Source organism: Rhipicephalus microplus, chromosome 6, assembly GCF_043290135.1.
Source record: "Rhipicephalus microplus isolate Deutch F79 chromosome 6, USDA_Rmic, whole genome shotgun sequence".
Lineage (NCBI taxonomy): Eukaryota > Metazoa > Arthropoda > Arachnida > Ixodida > Ixodidae > Rhipicephalus > Rhipicephalus microplus.
In genome coordinates this window covers 73,551,011-73,570,620 of record NC_134705.1, presented here as the reverse complement: position 1 = coordinate 73,570,620, position 19,610 = coordinate 73,551,011, and the positions used below count along the sequence as shown (strand labels likewise).

At 43.8% G+C, this 19,610-nt stretch overlaps 1 protein-coding gene and 1 non-coding gene across 9 annotated transcripts in view; one reads left to right on the top strand and one right to left on the bottom strand.

Annotated features, from left to right (window-relative positions):
• LOC142765308 (uncharacterized) overlaps nucleotides 1-19,610 on the bottom strand; it is a 125,320-nt gene that overhangs the window by 76,313 nt on the left and 29,397 nt on the right. Inside the window, exon 1 of one of the 8 annotated variants that reach the window (XM_075866068.1) lies at nucleotides 5,117-8,310. The exons of 6 other annotated variants lie outside the window; for them this stretch is intronic. In XM_075866068.1, the coding sequence (XP_075722183.1) occupies nucleotides 5,117-5,274 (158 nt within the window). In that variant the 5' untranslated portion in view covers nucleotides 5,275-8,310. Of the gene's footprint in view, nucleotides 1-5,116; nucleotides 8,311-19,610 lie in introns of those variants that run through there. One more of the 8 variants, XM_075866064.1, reaches the window with a different exon arrangement.
• TRNAL-AAG (transfer RNA leucine (anticodon AAG)) lies at nucleotides 12,926-13,009 on the top strand. Its single transcript is given in 2 exon segments — nucleotides 12,926-12,962; nucleotides 12,974-13,009. It is a non-coding gene; the product is annotated as a tRNA-Leu (tRNA).

Here is a 19,610-nt window from a genome sequence, read left to right as displayed (position 1 = left end):
TCATTTTGTTAACACACCGCTTCTTGCCTTTCTTTTTCTTTGTTTATAGCATGATCCACTTCTGTTACTGTATAAACGCCAGAACGCATGCACCGTGAGGCCAGCGACAAAGAAATGGGCGCACTGTGTGTTTCTCTTCCCACGAAATACAAACCATCGTAATGTTGAGCAGACAATGAACGCTACAAGAGCATTGAACTTCAAATGAGTGTCTGGCTACGCGAATTCAGTGGGGCCATCTGCAAATTGTGTTGGCTTATACGTTGAAAAGCGCTCCGCTTTGAATTATAACTTCTAACGTGAACTGCTAACATCACTACCACATCACTTTTTCAAGGCATTTGTACTAATTGCTATTTTTTCTAATTTGTGGTATGACTAAGACTTTCAATTCATTCTTGCGTATCTCAATGACCGTTTAGTTATCTACAAAGTGTCGCAACAACCAGATAGCATCACTTACAAAAAGAGGAACGCCGCTATACGCGAAGCGAACCTAATAAAGATTTTTTTGTGATACACCGATGTAGCCTTTACTATTTCTTTCGGTAATTATGTCTCATTACTTTGTCATAGTTTTAACTGTAACTCGAAAAGTACTCACCTGATTATCTAAACGTCAATTACACATATGTAGGCATGTTGAATGCACGTATATATGTGCTATTTTCAACAATGTAATAAATTAGTCTTTGAAGTGACCAACAATGTTAAATTACTCTTCCAACTTGTACACTGGGAGTGTAGTCATATGCAATTTTAAACTCAAAGCTTTACTGACCAAGTCGAGCGTGGTTCACTGTGTATCTCCTCACGGGCTTGAAGCGATGTACATAACAAGATGTCCATATTGCAAGTTTTGTAGCCCAAGAAACATCCGGTCACCCCATTTTCGAGCTCCTAACGTCGATATAGAAAGGATGTTTTCAAATTTCTTGTAAAAAATTGTAGGAAAATATTTTCTGGAGTTTTTCAGATAAAAGTTGTTGAACCTCTTAGCTTTACTACTGCGGCGCGACTAGTATCGTGCAAAGGACACATTTTTCAGTATGAAAAGTTTCAATGGAACTGAAAAAAATAAAAAAAAAACAAATTGGTGAGCCGGCGCTGCCACGAGGCCACGCGTAAGCTTGTGAGAAGGCTCAATAATGATGATGGCTGCTTCTCTGCGGTGAGGGATGAATAAAGGCAGTGGCAACAAAATGAATGCGTGGAAGGTTCGTGGAAATCTCTTTTACTTTTCAGTAGCTTAATAGAAACATTAATTTCAATATATCTTGCCAAATAAAGGAAAGAATGTGTACATATTCAGCAGACTATTTTCTAAAGCTGTCTTTGCCCATCACTGCAATTACGGCACATCAATCGACGGAATTAAACGTCATCAAGGGCCTGTGTTTGCAAACAGTGAGAGGGTCATAAGCCACGCTAAATTTACTTGCAGCGCTGTGGTTGTGCAGAAGCGTATAGCCAACAGTGTCGTCAACATGTCTATCTACCTCTTCAAATACCCTTTTTCAGAGTCCGAGGTGAAAACGCAAGGAACGCGTGCTTTTGCTAGCAGAGACAAGCACGCGTGTGTCTGCTGGTGGTATTGTAGAGGCCGGGCTTTTCTCGCGTCTGCGGCGGCGACAGCTTCGGAAACTGACAAAACGTCGGTAATGTATGCAGAGAGTACCTATTGTTCGATCATCCATATTGTTCGCTTCGCAAACTGTGTTTGGGCTTCAAGATCTAAGAAACATTACCCATTTTTACAAGTTTTCTTTGATAACTGCGCCTAACTGAGATGAGTCTGCAGCATTTTTTCTCAATCCGCGGTCTTTTAGGAACCAAAAATTCAGCACACCATTATTGCGTTATTAAACACAGGGTTTAGATAGATGTCATTTCAACATGCCCACATATGACACAATAATATTTTAATATTTATAAGGTACTTGTTGAGCTGCGAACCCACATAAGGCAAATAATAAAACCTCATTGAATTATCAAAATTAGTAATGACTACTCCAGTGTTCTGGGAATAATATATACTATTAGCGATGCTTCGCATAATTCACTTTCTTTTTCCTGTTCTAGTTATTTTTGAGACACTTTATATGCGATCTTAACTTCAGAGTACAGGCGCTAGCTCTGGACAAAGCAGCTTAAAAGACAGAGAACAGGGCCATGTGATGAGTATTCCGCTGAATCGACGTGTCTTTGTCACGAGAATAAAGAGGCGGTTGTATGCGACTGCTCTCTGGGAAAGCGATTGATATACCACGACTGCTACGTAGCATACAAATTGTGCTATCGTCTAAAAAAAAGCGCAGTGGTGCAATTCGGTAGAAGTAGCAGATTACCCCTCATGAATGAAACGATCGGTTGCAGTGAATGCCGTGATGCTGCGCTCGGAAGCATGACTTATACCCAAAAGTGTCGTCATTGCCAAAGCTTTTGAAGACTGTGATCTTGTAATTACCCATAACTAGTTATTGGTTACCTAGCTCACTCATGCTGCTAAATAATGCAAAGCAGCGTTCCACATTGTCAATTGCGAAATGCTGTGTCTATTTTTACGGGAAGACTGTCATGGTGGAGGTCCAAATATGCGGCGTGAGCGGGAATGTAGCCAGAACATGATATATTTACGGTAGGAAAATCATATTTGAGTGTTCATTGCTGTCCTTGAACACATAAATTGTACACAGATAATAATCAAACGTTCCTTTATTCTACCCAGGAACAACAATGGGCCTTTGTACTGGCGCACGGAAAAATACAAAAACAGAGGCAAACACTCATCTTGAAATATCAGAAGTAAAATTTGTTATAGAATTACACATATGCAACTATGCGCAGGCCAAATAAAAATTTCAACAGTGTACAAGGCTCTGTACAGTGCAACCCTTGGAGCAGAACTACGACTGGGAGATGTGAAAAGCATCTAGGTCCATAAAGTAAGCACTGTAAAGACGTAGTACCCTGCCAATAGCCGAATGTTCACAGAGGCAGGCGGTTACATGAGCAGGTCTATTCTCTGTGGCGAGCTTACGCGCGATTCAGATATTAAGACACTTGTGCAGTACAGGGCTGGATATCATACCACGCACAAGCTTATAAAGAAATAAGAGATCAGCGTGATTTCGTTGGCAGCAAAGCGATGGCAATGATGATAATCCAGCAGCGTTAGAATGAGGTCCAAAGTCATATCTAGCGAAACGATGGTCGAAAAGGCTCAGGAAGTTTTAGTGGACTCACTCGTTAGCATCGGTGCTGCAATAAGGAATGCGATTACAGATCACTGATGCATAGTCAAGTTGAGGAAGATATAGCGCTGTGTACAATTTTCGGAAGGGTACAGGAGAACTGAATTTTCCATACATTCTGCAAACACAGCCGGGGGTGCAAAACCCCCGCAAACTTTAGCTTCAGCAGAAAAGTCTTTAGCTTCAGCAAAAGCTTCAGCAAAACACTTTAGCTTCAGCAGAAAAGTCTAAAGTGCTATCATAAACAACACCTAGATCATTTATTTCACATAAATTTCACGACACGGAATATACAGAATATAAAAATGGCGCACAAGCAGTTTTTCGAATGAAACTCATTACCTTTGCTTTTGAACTATTTAGTAAACGGCTATTGCTCCTGCACCATTCAGAAAAAAAAACACAAATCACATTGCAACAAGCGAAAATAGATAACTGAATGAATTTCCCTAATTGTCTTTATGTCATCCGCATAAAAAAGGAAGGAAGACTTCCGAATGACAAAAGGAACACTATTACCATAAAATAAAGAGAGGAGTCGCCTCAGTGCGTACTCTTGAGAAACTCCACTAGTAGCTTTACACAAACAGGACGTTCGGCCATTAACGGCAACATAACATGATCTATCAGAACGATAGCTATGGAGGAGATTGACATTTGAAGAATCAACAGCATAGTGTGCGTGTTTATTCACAAGCAGCGAATGACTGACAGCATTAAAAGCTTTGCTAAGGTCACAGTAAATAGCGTCAACCTGTCCTTTCTACGAAATAGGCGTTGAGACTTGCATCGTGCAACTGGCAAGATTAGTGACAGTTGAGCTGCCAGCGAGAAACCCATGCTTATTCACAATCAACGAGTTTTTTACATCAAAAGACAATATTTTGTGAACAGCAAGCGCAGAGATTTTTGATGCGGCACAAAGAAGGGAAATAGGGTGGCAGTTCGAGACGTCACGTTTACAGCCTGACTTAAAAACTGGGAAAATACGAGCAGTTTTCCCACAAGCTAGAAAAATTTGAAGCATGCAGACACTTAATAAGTATGGCATTCAATACTGGTACAAGTATACTGCCATAGACTTTTCGTATGGCAGAGGGGATGCCATCTGGGCCAGCTGAAAAGGATGGTTTCAAGCGCTTAATGCATTCTGAAATGGAATCTTTCTAGTGACAAAGCATCAGCTATTGCAACTGCCTTAACCTGTCGACAGTTACTAGGTACAGAGGCTCGAGACTTATAAACAGATGAAAAGTGCACAGCCAGCAACGACTTGAACTTCTACTCCATTTGTATCCAGTATCCTGACGGACACGCCACTCTTGCTCGACTGAGACAGTTTCAAAACTCAGCCGGCCTGTCAGACGCACTCTTTGAAATAATAATAATAATAATAATAATAATAATAATAATAATAATAATAATAATAATAATAATAATAATAATAATAATAATAATAATAATAATAATAATAATAATAATATCTTTATTGAACGTCATTAAACCATAATATTTTATTATGAGAGCCGGCGTAGTGAAGGGCTCCGGAAATTTCGACTCCCTAGGGCTGTTTCACGTGCAACCGAATGTAAGTATAGGCACACGACGATTTTCTTCTCCATCGAAATTGCCGCCACCGCAGCCGATATTCGGTCCCCGCGACTACCAGGTGAGCATTCAAGAGCCCTAACCCCTTGACCACTGTCGCGTGGCGTATACAACTAAGCATTTTATGCCTCCTCACATATTTGCGGAGGGATTTTTCTCTCGCCTCATTTCAAATGTGATGAATTATTAAAAAAGATGTGTGACTCAAGAACGATGTGTTGCTAGTGCCTTCATGGCGTAGAACTTGAACTCACGTCTGATTCCTTGGTGAGGCAGTTGCGGGGAACTCATGCTTGTGGGACCACTCGTTCCTCTTGGGTTGTCCTACAAATTCCGTGAACACGGCTGATGTGGGGCTCAACGCAGGAAAGGGTCCCTTGCGCTCAGTCACACTGTCGTCAGCTGAAGTCATTACCTCGGAAATCCTGCGTAATGCTACGACAGCAGTGGATGGCAGTTCTACTTCCAGTCTATAACATTAAAATTGTGTGAATATGCTGACACGGGAACGATAGTTGTACATGCTTGGTATTTCAAGGACCTGCGCTTACCTTCGCAATCTGCACTCGGCAGCACTTCGTTCTTCTTTTGTGTAGCACGAAGCTTATTCCTAATTTGAGTGTTTGCGGTCTGCCTGGGCCCACTATACGACTTAACTAATGAAAATTGCTGTAGGTCGTCAGAAAAATAGATACAAAATCAACATATCCCGCGCACCTCGGGAATCGATGTTGTGCAAAGCATGCGGATGTAGGACTGTCTTGTAATTTTCAATTGAATGAGACGTTACGAAGTGGAGTTAAAGTTACCTACATATGCATGCACAGAAATACGTTAAACAGCCGAACTTGCTTGATATATCCAGTTTTTTTTTTTACATTTACATAACATGTCAAGAGCAACATGAATACTAGCCCCACCAGATGCAGTATGATGATTTGACGCTCATATGAAGCGTAAGCTGATAATATACAATTCAGTTACGCATTAAATTGCATTGTCGGAAACACGTAAATATAGCAGGCCATAATAAATTCAAGTCACCGCAAAAATAATTGCACAATTTAGCTTGCAATTTTGCAGCACGCACAACGCTTCACCGAAGAATGACGAAAGATGGCAAATAGATGCCTGCCGACTTGACAATCATTGAAGGCGTAGTGGGTATTCTGCGAGAGGGTTTGCAGCAGTAACCCAAAGAGTGTTAAAATAAAAGCTAGGTGACCCGAAGGCTTCGCCATTGGGAGTTGAACGTGATAGCGACATCCTGTTCGCAGTGCGTACTTCAAATACTTAGCCCATGAAACCTTTTAGAATTTGCTATGCACCCACTACGTGGCTTTAAGGGAATAGGAGCAGTAGCGTGTTTGCCTTTTGAAGGGATTCTTTACCGTTCCGAAACCAACATATGATAATGAGAGACTTCATAGTGGAGGGCTCCAGAAATTTCAACCAGCTGGGGCTCTTTAACCTGCGCCCAATTTTGAGCACATGGACCTACAGCATTATCAACTCCATCAAAAATACAGCTGCTGCAGCCGGGATTCAATCCATCGACCGGCGGGTGAGCAGCCGGGTACCTTTGCCACTAGACTACCGCGGCAAGGCATTTTGTAGGGGTGTACCGGCTGCCAACTACGGAACATTATAATCACATATTCTGATGCCCGTAGGTAATGAACGCTGACCACGCATTATTACAGGAAAATTGCTTGTTACATTGTGAAGCATATAAACAGGACGCGCGTGCTAGTGAAGCATGAAAGCTACTTTTTCTGAATTTCTAAGCAGAGGATATTCTTCTCACTGTTTTCACAAGCATAGGAGTGGCCGTGTGGTATAACATCCGCTTGCCACGCAGACAATCGCAGTTCTGTCTGCACCAGGAACCGAAAACACTGTTTCGGCTCCCCTCGGCTCCAGATTTTCTTTCATCATTTAATTCGCAGGGTTCTCAATTTTTCGGTCACACAAAAAATGATATTTCTCGCTCACAACTAATGACGTTGACGCTGACACCAATGCCAACACTGACACTAACACTAACACCAAAATTTCTGCGAAACGCGCTCTTTAAAGCTATCAAGGTTAAAGACTGCTCTTTCAGCTTTGGCTGTGATTGTGCGGCACGTTCCGTGCAGGTCTGGCTTTTTCTTGGGCATGAGAGTGACTAAAACCAATTTTGTTACTTTTTAAACATTGCAATTTTGCTTACAGGCGTCATATTCAAAGAAATCTGATTAGACGTGTTCTTAAAATATTGATGACGCAATTAATTTAGAATGTTTGGCTTTACGCGCTCATCTGACATGAGGTACCAAACCATAAACAGGTTTGTAGATTATTGCAGTGCCAGCAGAAAGTGTTTTATTTTATGCGTCTATTTATTTTTGCAAGAAAAGGCATGAACTGGTTAAGCGAGCTAATATTGAAGTGTTGGTAGTTCACCTGCGTGTTACGACACAAAACTTAATAAAAAATCAGTGAGATTTTGAAAAATCTGTATGCGCGATTTGCTTCAGTTTGTCATACATTAAATACATGGGCACGTTTGTAGCTTAAAACCAGTTGTTGCATATCAAGGTGCTAAATTGTGCAGCACGATACTTTGTTTCAGTCACTATTTTTCGTGATGCGCCTTCGTTTCATACTGCACACTTCATGCCGACGTGGATTCGCCCTAATTGAACTTTCCTGTAAAGAGACAGTGACCTCCTCATGTATCTACGATGACTGATTTTAATTTTTATCTGAAACAGTCGAAATAACAAGAGTGCTTGACGCTTTGAAAAAACGGTCAGTTGCGCATCAGGAAAATAAATACTTCACTTTCTTGATTTTGAGTGTCCCTTCAAGTTTTGCTTTTACAAAGTCTTCGTTGGCGTGTTTCTTGATTGATTGATTGATATGTGGGGTTTAACGTCCCAAAACCACTATATGAATATGACAGACGCCGTAGTGGAGGGCTCCGGAAATTTCGACCGCCTGGGGTTCTTTAACGTGCACCCAAATCTGAGCACACGGGCCTACAACGTTTCCGTCTTCATAGGAAATGCAGCCGCTGCAGCCAGGATTTGAACCCGCGACCTGCGGGTCAGCAGCCGAGTACCTTCGCCACTAGACACCTACGGCGGGGCGTTGGCGTGTTTCTTGTATGTTGATGAAATGCACTCTGATCACATTAGTGTAAAGGGGGACAATGCAGAACCTATTCATTTTATGAAAAGCTGGGGTTAACAAACCTGATCAACCGATTTATGCAAACCTTCGCAGCGCAATATACAAAGAAAAAAAAACAAGTATAATTTCAAGACAAAAACTGACAGATGAATCCACAAAGTACGGTTAAGTAAAAAGAACAAAACACATCGTAGTAGCAGACCATTGCAGGTCATCTGGCAGTCGCATCACGAATGGGGGCGTCGCAAAATGGCCACAATGATTTATTTTTGCCATGATAATGTTGTGCCTGAAGAGCGGTGACCGATGGTGCACGCAATTCCGGCACGAAACGTGCGCAGGTAACATTATCTCGGTGGTTTAAAGTACCATGAAGGTGTGACCCACACAGATGTTTAGGTTTGTGTTGTACATCGGTGGTTTTCTTTATGGTGGAGCAACAGTCTTTGGACGTCTCAACTAATACTGAACCTTCACGCACAAGGTTTTCCTAACTGTTTATTTTTTTCCTTTTTGTGGTGCACTGGGAGTTTCCAGGGTCGAAATCTTTGCAGGAATGGCTATTTATATCCCAGAAAAATCCTTCGCTTCCCGCCAGCGTCCGGCTGCGTCCACTGCAGATCCTCCACAAAGCCGTGTGGGGTGTTGGTGGCCGAGGATTCTTATCCGATTAGTCGGATTAGTTGGCCCAGGTAAGAGATATCCTGTTTTACGGGAAGTTTACAAATGCCGCAACTGTGTTCCTCACAAACCAAGGCATCAGTGATATTCCTCGTTGGAGCTGCAAAGGCCTGCACTATTGTGACATAATTAAGGAAACAGCTAAGGCAAGAAGAGATGCATACTCAGATTCAACCGAACGCGTCGGTCAGTCATTAAACTCATGTGAATATTTTATGTAATAGCTCATATTCTCACCTCAAATTTCTCAAATGTCAACAACTGTGTTGTGGACAAGACCAACAATTTGGACAAGTATATAGTACGGTAGGTTCAATACAAAACGAAAGAGGGATGGTCGGTCCCCTTTATTTTCTCCTTTCGCGGCGTATAAAAAAGTCGCAGTACAGCTTCTTGTGTTCTTCCGTGATTGGGCCAAATATTGATTGCTATATACTGTGGTCAAACAGACGCTTTTCTTTTTCTTTTTGATTTGATTGTTACGTGGGCTTAGCATTCGAAAACAAAGATATGATTATGAGAGATGCTGTAGTGAAGGGCTCCGGATTTTTGAACCCCCTGTGGTTCTTTAACGTGCACACAAATCTGAGCACAAGGGCATGCAGCATTTCAGCCTTCATTGAAAATGCAGCCGCCGCAGCCGGGGTTTGATCCCGCGAACTGCGAATCAGCAGCCACGTACCCTAGCCACTAAACCACTACGGCAGGCCTTCCTTTTTTTTGTTCGACTTGGTGCTCTTAGTTAAAAGGACAATTATCTCGAAATGTATGCCACTGCTTCTGATCGATAATTAGGGGTTTCCAAAAACTCACTTCTGTCAATTTACAACTACTGCAATGCTGGTACTAATACTACTACTAGTGCTACTGTTAATTTTATTTATTAATTACATAAAATTATAAAGAATTTGATTTTCGAATAAATGTTAGGCAATGATTTGACTTAGAAAGGTTAATGCTTTTGTTGTTGTTGCTTTTGTTGTTGTTTTTGTTGTTGTTGTTGTTGTTGTTGTTGTTGTTGATGTTGTTGCTGTTGTTGTTGTTTGTTGTTGTTGTTGTTGAGCAACCTATGTTTGTTCATCCAAAGTTAAACAATGCGCGATTCTGAAGTAATAATTTTTCATCTGCAGGAGAACAATTTTATGCATTTTTGCTTACATTATTAGAAAATACATTACTAGGAACGCTGTATGTTAGCCTTCACTGGTGGCACAACGCTGAAAGCACAGCACAGCAGAGCTGATCGGGTCCTAGCTGGTCTTTTGTCACGAGTCGATGCTAAGTTATGTCAAGTCATGCCACGGTATGCTGGGTCATACGAAGTAATAGACAGTGATGCTAATTTCCAGTAGAGCCCCGCACAGCCATCTTTCACCGTTTTTGTCGTATAACGACTCAGAGTACCTTAAACATGTCGTGTCCGACTGTCTTGCTTGGCAGCGCACCTTAATTCACGGCAGTGGCTTTCTCGTGCAAACCCCTTTGGTCTCCCTATGTCTGCCTTTGCCATCGCATCTACGTGTGGGCTTTATAAGTACAATGGAGTGCTCGTGCAGTTGGCCTCAAATGGTCCGAGCATCATATACAGATGCTTGTTCCCTTTATAAGTGGGTAGACATGCAGTACAAATAAGGATGATACGTTTAACAAAGTGGGTACGCTAAAGGCACGTTTCCACCTAGCACGGATCCAGAAAGCGGGTAAGCGGATGCATAAGTGGAGGAGGATTATGCGCGGAAGCATCGTTCTCGCCTAGACTACGCCTTGACCGTTGTTCTCCTCGAGGAAAATTTGGTCATTTAGGTCGCAGCCAATCGCCACTTGAGACGCGCACGCTTTCTTAAATCGATATAATCGGTCATACACTATTCCGCTTGACCGCCTCAAATAATGTTTTTTAGTGAAAACCACACCACAAAGAAAGAGGGCTCGTACAGTCGATTTTATTTTTATTGTGGCTGTACAATCTCGCAGAAGCCGAATCTGAACTTTTGATACTGATGGCATAACACTCTCTATCGCTTTCAATGCCGGTGTATTTGGGTAGGAAAACTTGCTTTTGTTCATGACTCATAAGCAACAAATATTATAGACTATTTATCAACCAATTTACAATAGAAATAGTGGTACCTTAAATGCTATATTTATATTTTTCTCAGCGGGAACCCATTTTAGGGTATTCTGAAGGAGGGCACGGAATCAAAAGTGGTTGGATTGACCGAAATTTGAAACGGATTGAGTGAGCGGAACTTGAAGTGCCCACAGTGAACAATTTTGAAAGTCGGCAAGAAGGAAGAAGATGGCACGGATAAGAACCAACGAACGATAAGTGACTGAAGTGCCAGTTCAACGCAGCAATTGTTTGAAGCACGCGAGAGAGAAAAAGCAATGAGTCGTAGCGGTGGTCGGAGGAAGACGAGCAACAGAAAAACGGGGTTGCGAATAAATACATTGGTAATGATCTATAAAATGTACATACGTCCTAACATGGAATTCGGCTGTGTGTTTCTTTCGGGCAGTGCGACTTATAAAATGAGACTGTTAATTCCGCTACAAAGGAAAACTTTACTCCTGTGCCTTGGACTTCCCAAGTTTTTTGCTAACAATGTGCTATACATGGAAGCGCGTCTGCCTTCATTGTTAAATAGATTCAAAATACTTACTATTAAACATTTTTAAAACTATACTTCTTGCCCCAAAGAGAATTGTTTTATGCTTTTATAAAAGAGCCAAGCTTATCTTTTGAAACTCGGTGGTCGCGATTGCACTACCCACAGATAATGTTCGTTCAAGCGCTGCTAGATCCACTCAACGTCAAAATCAAACATATTTTCTCAACAAGTAAGTTTTGTTTAGATCTTCAGATAGAATTTGAGAATATTTACCCCTCTAAAGCAAAGCAAATGCCATTTCCATATATACATGATTGGCTCCAGGATTACTTGGCACACGTGATCATGAACAACATAATTACGACTGATGCATCCGTATCGAATGAAAAAGGCTAGGGCAGGTATCTTCTCACGTTCCCTTGACTGATCCTTTTCGGTTAGACTTCCTGATTACACACCAATATTCATAGCAGAATTATTCGCAATTGTACTGGCACTACGGAAAATTCCTTTGGGCGAAGCAGAAGCAGTCGTAAATAGATTCTTTTTTTCAGTATGTGCTGCTCTGTCTTCGGGAGCCAACTTACCATTTATGCACATGTTTCGACAACTCATACCGACAAACTTGCAAAAACTGCAGCTGTTATGGGTACCAGGCCATCGTGGCATATATTTAAATTTCATGGCGGATGCACTAGCCACAGTATCCTTTAGCGGTCCCCTTATCCCGATTTTGCCGGATACGGCTTACGCGACAACAATATGGTTTAGCAACCTCTGTTTGCATGAATTCAACTCCTACTCATTAGAGAAATTTTGAGATTTCGCACATCCAAGATGCTGCTGGAATAGACAGTTGTGCGCGACACGGCAATTGGAAGTTACTTATACCAGATTGCGTTGTAGAGTTCCGCAACTAAATTATTATTTGCATAAATTTGATCTAGAGGCGTCAACGTTATATCAGGTTTGCGAAGAAATGAAAAAAATAGATGAGTTCTTTTTAGTCTGTCCCCGATATTCTTATCAGTCGAAAAGATACCTGGTAGCTCCACTTGAAAAATTAAGATTAGAAATAAATGTGGCAGCAATTTTATCGTTTGACAGCATTAAATCTTGTTATAGCCACAGGGACGTCTGCTATGCGGTATTTGACTACATAATTGAAACAAAGCGATTGTCGTGTTAAAGTGCATTTATATATATATATATATATATATATATATATATATATATATATATATATATATATATATATATATATATATATAAGGGAAAGAAGTGTATACCTAAGGGCTCGTTTTTTCGTGTTTTTAACACAATAATAATGAGATATAACAGACAGTAATGCCAAGGAATGTACAGGGGAAGTTATTAACATTAATGGAATGTAAATAAGAAGAAAGAAAAGTGGATGAAAAAATTACCAACTGTAAGCAGGAATCGAACCTACGACCTTCGAATTACGCGTTCGATGCTCTAACCACTGAGCTATTACAGCGGCCTGGCTGTCGCTGGCAGATGGCGCTGACTGTCGCTCCTACTTCTAAATTCACAGATAAACCCAAAAAAGTGGATGGAGGGAGGGCCGCTGTAATAGCTCAGTGGTTAGAGCATCGAACGAAGGTCGTAGGTTCGATTCGAAGGTCGTAGGTTCGATTCCTGCTTACAGTTGGTAATTTTTTCATCCACTTTTCTTTCTTCTTATTTACATTCCATTAATGTTAATAACCTCCCCTGTACATTCCTTGGCATTACTGTCTGTTATATCTCATATATATATATATATATATATATATATATATATATATATATATATATATAGTGTCAAGACGAAGAAAGACGCTGGGGCTCGGGCGCGTGGGCAGCTAAGGGAAGGTAGAGGAAGATGAAGACAGAATAAGAACAGCTGGCCCAGGATCGGGTGTTGTCTCTTGTTCACTCTCTTGTTCTCGGTCTCGCTCATCACAATGGCGGCTATTTCCCATATATATATATATATATATATATATATATATATATATATATATATATATATATATATATATATATATATATATATGAAGTCTGAAGTCTTGGTTAGGAGTCGTATGAAGTCTTGGTTTGGAAGACCTTTATTAGGCCCGAAGAACCGGCAGCCGACAGCTGAGATGAGCGAACCAAGATGATGATGCTACGTGACAACGATGAGGATGCATGAGCAACACATGATAATGATGATAATGTACAGATGAAGAGGATTGGTATACTAAATGCCCACACTAATTCCCCCCACGTGAAAGCGGCCAGCCTGGCCGCGGCAAGTCAAGGGGACAAAGAACGTCGCATGAAGGGCTTCATACGGGAGACATGGACGACCTCAGTAGTTCGATAACGGTGATCAGCTGGGGCTACAAGTGGCGTCACGCGAGAATTCACTGGTGAAGTTTCTTCAAGAACTGTGTACGGCCCGATAAACTGTGGCTGAAATTTGTCGCACAAACCAGGTGTGCGAATAGGCGTCAAAAGAAGCACTTTGTCTCCAGGTTGAAAGGATACAGCACGATGAGATTCATCATAAGCAAGGTTTCTGTCTTGCTGTCGGGCTTCAGTGTTTATACGAGCACGTTGGCGGCTCTCTGCGAGCCGTAAAACGTATTCCTCTGAAGAGGATGGAGATGAATCCACATGGCAGGTAAAGAAAGAGACGTCCAGGAGTGAAGTATGGGAGCGTCCATAAACTAGGTAAAATGGTGAAAAGCCGGTTGTCCGCTGAATAGCCGTATTGTATGCGAAAGTGACGAATGGTAAGACTATATCCCAGTTCTTGTGGTCTGGTTGAATGTAGGCGGCGATAATGTAAGAAAGAGTGCGGTGGAATCGCTCAGTGAGGCCGTTAGTTTGGGGATGATAACTAGAGGCAGTCTTGTGAGTTGTGCCAGAAGCGCGAAGAAGTTCGTTCACTAGTTGTGAAAGGAAGGCCCTTCCACGGTCACTGAGCAATACACGTGGAGCACCATGACGCAGTATAATGGCACGGAGGATGAAATCGGCAATTTCAGAAGCTGAACCGGTAGTGACGGATGCCGTCTCGGCGTAGCGCGTCAAATTGTCAACGGCTGTTACTATCCATCGGTTTCCAGCAGCACTGACTGGAAGGGGGCCATAAAGATCGATGCCTACAACTTCGAATGGTGTGGCTGGGCACGGAAGAGGCTGTAGTGTACCGGCTGGAGCAGATGTGGGTAGTTTTCTAGATTTACAGGTAGTGCAGGACCCAACGTACCGAGCTACACTAGTGGTAATACCTAGCCAATAAAACCGACTTCGAAGGCGATCGTAGGTTTTGTGGTAACCAAGGTGACCTGCCGTGGGATGGTCATGAAGTGCTCTGAGGACTTCGGACCGAAGCGATCGGGGTAGAGCGGGAACCCAGCGCTGACCGTCAGGATGGTAACTTTTGCGGTACAGCACCGAGTTGTCCAGCTTAAACTGCGAGAGTTGGCGACGGAGCCTCGCATTAGGTAGACGGGAACTGCCAGTGAGGTATCCTATAATACGTGGACAGTATGGGTCAGCCAGCTGTCGAGAAAAAAAATTGTGCGGGTCGTCCGAAGGCAGCTGGTCCATAGAGGCGAGAGAGGAAATCGCCGTAGACGTGGTCTCCGAGGGCGTGTTGTGGAAAGTGATTGCGGAAACGCTGAGGGGAGCCGCTGGTAGTGGCCAGCGAGAGAGAGCATCGGCGTCGCTATGCTTTCTGCCACACTTGTATCACACTCTTGTAGGCGTAGAATCCAGCGGCCGAGGCGTCCCGACAAGTTCTTGAGTGTCGAAAGCCAACATAAAGCATGGTGGTCGGTCACGATGGTGAAATGGCGGCCATGAAGATAGGGACGGAATTTCTGCACTGACCAAACGATGGCGAGGCACTCCTTCTCGGTGATCGTGTAGTTCCTCTCGGCTGTGGAGAGGACGCGGCTGGCGTACACAACGACTCGCTCTCGCGAAGAGTTGTCGCGCTGGAGGAGCACGGCTCCTGAACCGTGGCCGCTAGCGTCTGTATGGAGGAAGGCCGGTGCACCATCGTGAAAGTGAGAAAGTACAGGCTCGGTCGTGAGGGCACTCTTCAATTTGTCGAAAGCCGATTCACATTCCTGAGACCACTGAAAGGGCGTACCAGAAGCAAGTAGCTTATGTAGTGGTGCGGCTATGGAGGCAAAGTTTTGTATGAATCGCCGATAGTAAGAGGCGGGACCAAGGAAACTTCGCAAATCTTTCGGCTTGTCAGGGCGAGGGAAGCGAAGCACCGCAGCAGTTTTCTCAGGGTCTGGACGAATTCCGTCCTTGCTCACAACATGACCGAGGACCTTGATAGATCTGCTGGCGAAATGGCACTTCTTGGTGTTAATTTGAAGACCAGCGCCCGCAAGGCAAGTCAGGACCTCGTCCAAGCGTTGCAGATGTTGAGGAAACGTCGATGAAAATACAACAATGTCATCGAGGTAACATAGGCAAGTCTTCCATTTCCGGCCACGCAGTACGGTGTCAATCAAGCGCTCAAAAGTTGCGGGCTTATTGCATAGACCAAACGGCATAACATTGAATTCGTATAGGCCCTCCGGGGTTGCAAACGCAGTTTTTTCTTTGTCCTCTTCGTGCATGGGGATTTGCAAATAGCCGGAACGCAAGTCGAGGCTTGAAAAGAATTCAGCGCCTTGTAAAGAATCGAGGGCGTCGTCGATACGTGGCATGGGGTATACGTCCTTCCTAGTGATCTTATTGAGTGCTCGGTAATCAACGCAAAATCGTACGGAACCGTCTTTTTTACGCACCAGAACCACTGGAGACGACCAAGGACTGGTTGAGGGTCGGATTATCTCCCGTTGCAGCATATCGTCTACGTTTTCCTCAATGATTTTTTGTTCGGCTAGGGAGACGCGGTACGGACGACGATGCACAATGGATGTTCCGTCGGTCTGAATACGATGTGCTGTAGCAGTTGTCTGACCCAGGCTGGATGAATGAACGTCAAAAGAGTTTGCGTGCTTTTGCAACAAATCAAGCAGCTGCTGCTTCTGCGAGTCTGTCAAGTCCTTGTTGATGGCTGCTGTAAAGGCCGAGGAAGCAGCATGATCTCCAGAATGGCCTTTAGAGGAGGCAGGGGTAAGAGGCACGACGCACACAGGCTCCAGATCGGCAACGCAGGCGACAGTAGTGCCCTGCGGCAGTAAAATTTTATCTGGTGTGGTGTTCATAGCAGCGAGGACAGCTGATCCATCGTTGAAGCGAGCCATACCTGATGCGAGAGCTATGCCTTTAATAAGGCAACGGGGCGATGGAGTGACCAAAATGTCACCAGAGTCGACGTCGTTCGACAAAACTGTGACTAATTGATGTTCGTTCGGGGGTAACTCGATGTCTACAGCAGTGATGAGTCGAAGTGGCCTGTAGGTTTTGTCACTAAGCAAGTGGTCTGTGTCAGTAACATGGACGACACGTTGTGCACAACAAATTGCCGCGGAAGCAGACGAAAGAAAGTCCCAGCCTAAAATGAGTTCGTGGGAGCACGGAGATAGCACAGCGAATTGTATGTGATGAAGAATGTCGTCGATTAGCACACGGGCAGTACAGAGAGTGGAAGGGCGAATCATCATTCCCTGGGCTGTACGCAGTGTTGGTCCATCATAAGGCGTCGTGACTTTTCGAAGATGGGTACACAAATCAGCACGAATAATAGAAAACCCAGCCCCAGTGTCCACCAAAGCATCAACGTCCACTCCCTCAACTGAGACTGCAATCATATTGTAAGGGCGCGCTGGGGGAATTGGAGTACTGTGTAGGAATGCAGTTTTTCCTCCAAAAACTGCATTGCTTAGTTTTCCGGACGCCGATCAGAAGCGAGGGAAGCAGGCTGAAGAGGAGAAGAGGAGCGACGGTAGGGCGATGGTGAACGGCGTCTGGTTGATCGAAGACTACTGCGCAGTTCACCGGATGCTGGCGGAGATGGAGGCCGACGCGGCGGTGACGAATAACGAGGGCCCTGGTACAAGGCTCTTGCGGTATAGTCTCGTTCGCGTATTTCGTACCCTCGGCGCTCATCTTGCTGGCGCTTGCGGCAAAAGCGTGAAATGTGACCACGATAGCCGCAATAATAGCACGTAGGGTGAGTCGATTGATAAGGAGGGTGCTAGCTTGTGTTAGATGCACCGGGAGAGAGAGCAGTGAGAGGGACTGATGATGGCTCAGGTGGTGGTGATGCAAAGTTCGTGGGAAAGCTTCTGGGAGGTGTGGCAGCAACCGACGCGTACGTTAATGGTGGCGACGTCGAGCTGACGGTGCCTATGGTGCGGCGACGACATGCGAGAACCATGGGAGAGTACGATTGACAGTGGGCTGCAGGTGGGCCATATGGGTCATGGACGTAAGCTCCTCCCTGATGACATCCCGCAATGACGTTGAAGAAGGCTGAATGGTACATACTGAAGGTAGTGTGAATCCCATTGATTCTAATTCTTCGCGTATTATCACCCTTATTGTTTCTCGTAGGTTTGGATCAGTCTTAATACGGGCCGCGTCACTGTCCGGTGTTAGGCGCATCGACTCAAGTTCTTCGAGGCGCTGACAGGTTGTCGCAACGTCAGCAACGGTAGCCGGATTCTGGATTGCAAGGGCATTGAATGCGACAGGTCCGATTCCCTTAAGAAGCTGGCGTACCTTGTCTGACTCTGTCATTGGGGTGTCAACCCGGCGGCAAAGTGAAAGGACATCCTCGATGTAGGATGTATACGACTCCCCGATGTGCTGTTTCCGAGTCGCAAGAGCTTTCATTGCGAGAGCTGAACGAACAGCCGGTGTGCCAAAGACATGGCGAAGCTGATCTTTAAAGGCTGACCAGTCGGGGATGTCGATGAAGTGGTTGAGGAACCACGTCTTCGTGACACCCGTGAGGTAGAATGACACGTAAGCGAGTTTGTAGGTGTTATCCCACCGGTTAGCAGCGCCGACACGTTCGAAATCGTCCAGCCATTCCTCCACATCTTCCCCGCGCATACCAGCGAAGGGATGGGGCTCACGCTGGAGGCTGTTAATGACGTGAAAAGGCGCGGCACGCGGTGGCGGAGTGGGAACGGCTGCAGCACCGACCTCTTCTTGGTGCGACATATTTCCGAACACCTGGCCCAAGCGGCGACCTGAACGTAGCTCCAGGGGGTAGAGTGGTCGAGAGGATGACGGGGGATCCAACAGCACGCTCCACCACGTATGAAGTCTTGGTTTGGAAGACCTTTATTAGGCCCGAAGAACCGGCAGCCGACAGCTGAGATAAACGGACCAAGATGATGATGCTACGTGACAACGATGAGGATGCATGAGCAACACATGATAATGAGGATAATGTACAGATGAAGAGGATTGGTATACTAAATGCTCACAATATATATATATATATATATATATATATATATATATATATTTTATTTATTTTTCATTTTGTGGAATACACCAGGCCAAAAAGGCCCAAGCAGGAGGGGCACAAACACAACCACAAGATCAGTACATGAGTGACACAGCTTCACTAAAATACATCTGTGTAAGAGGAGAGCGAGTAGAAGAGAAACATAAAAAAAAATCAAGCGATATGGGGAGGGGGGGGTCAAGATTCACAGAATTGAACATTGGGTTCATCAAGATCGAAGGTTTGGGGGAAATTAGAAGGCAAGTTATTCCATTCTGTTACAGTTCTCGGAAAAAAGGAAAACTTAAATAAATCTGTCCGCGCAAAATACGGAGTTAAAGATCGGACATGAGAATGACGAGTTTGCCTGGTCGAAACTGGGGTAACGTAATGTGATGGGTCTAGCCCAAGTTTATTGGTAATTAGTGAGTCTAAGAATTTTAGACGGAGAAGCTGGCACCGCGATTGTAGCGTCTGGAATTCGTTATCTCGCATTAGTTCAGTAACTGATGTAGCACGACCATACTTCGAGTAAATAAAACGCACTGCTCGCCTTTGAATCTTTTCGAGGGAATATATGTTAGACTTAGTATGCGGATCCCATACAATACAAGCGTATTCAAGCTTTGGACGTATTAAAGTGTTATAAGCTAATAGTTTCACTTGCGACGGGGCGTCTGTGAGTTTGCGCCTTAAAAGACACAGTTTACGGAAAGGCGATGACGAAACATTGGCAATGTGTGCATTTCAGGATATATATATATATATATATATATATATATATATATATGTATATGTATATATATATATATATATATATATATATATATATTTATATTTAAG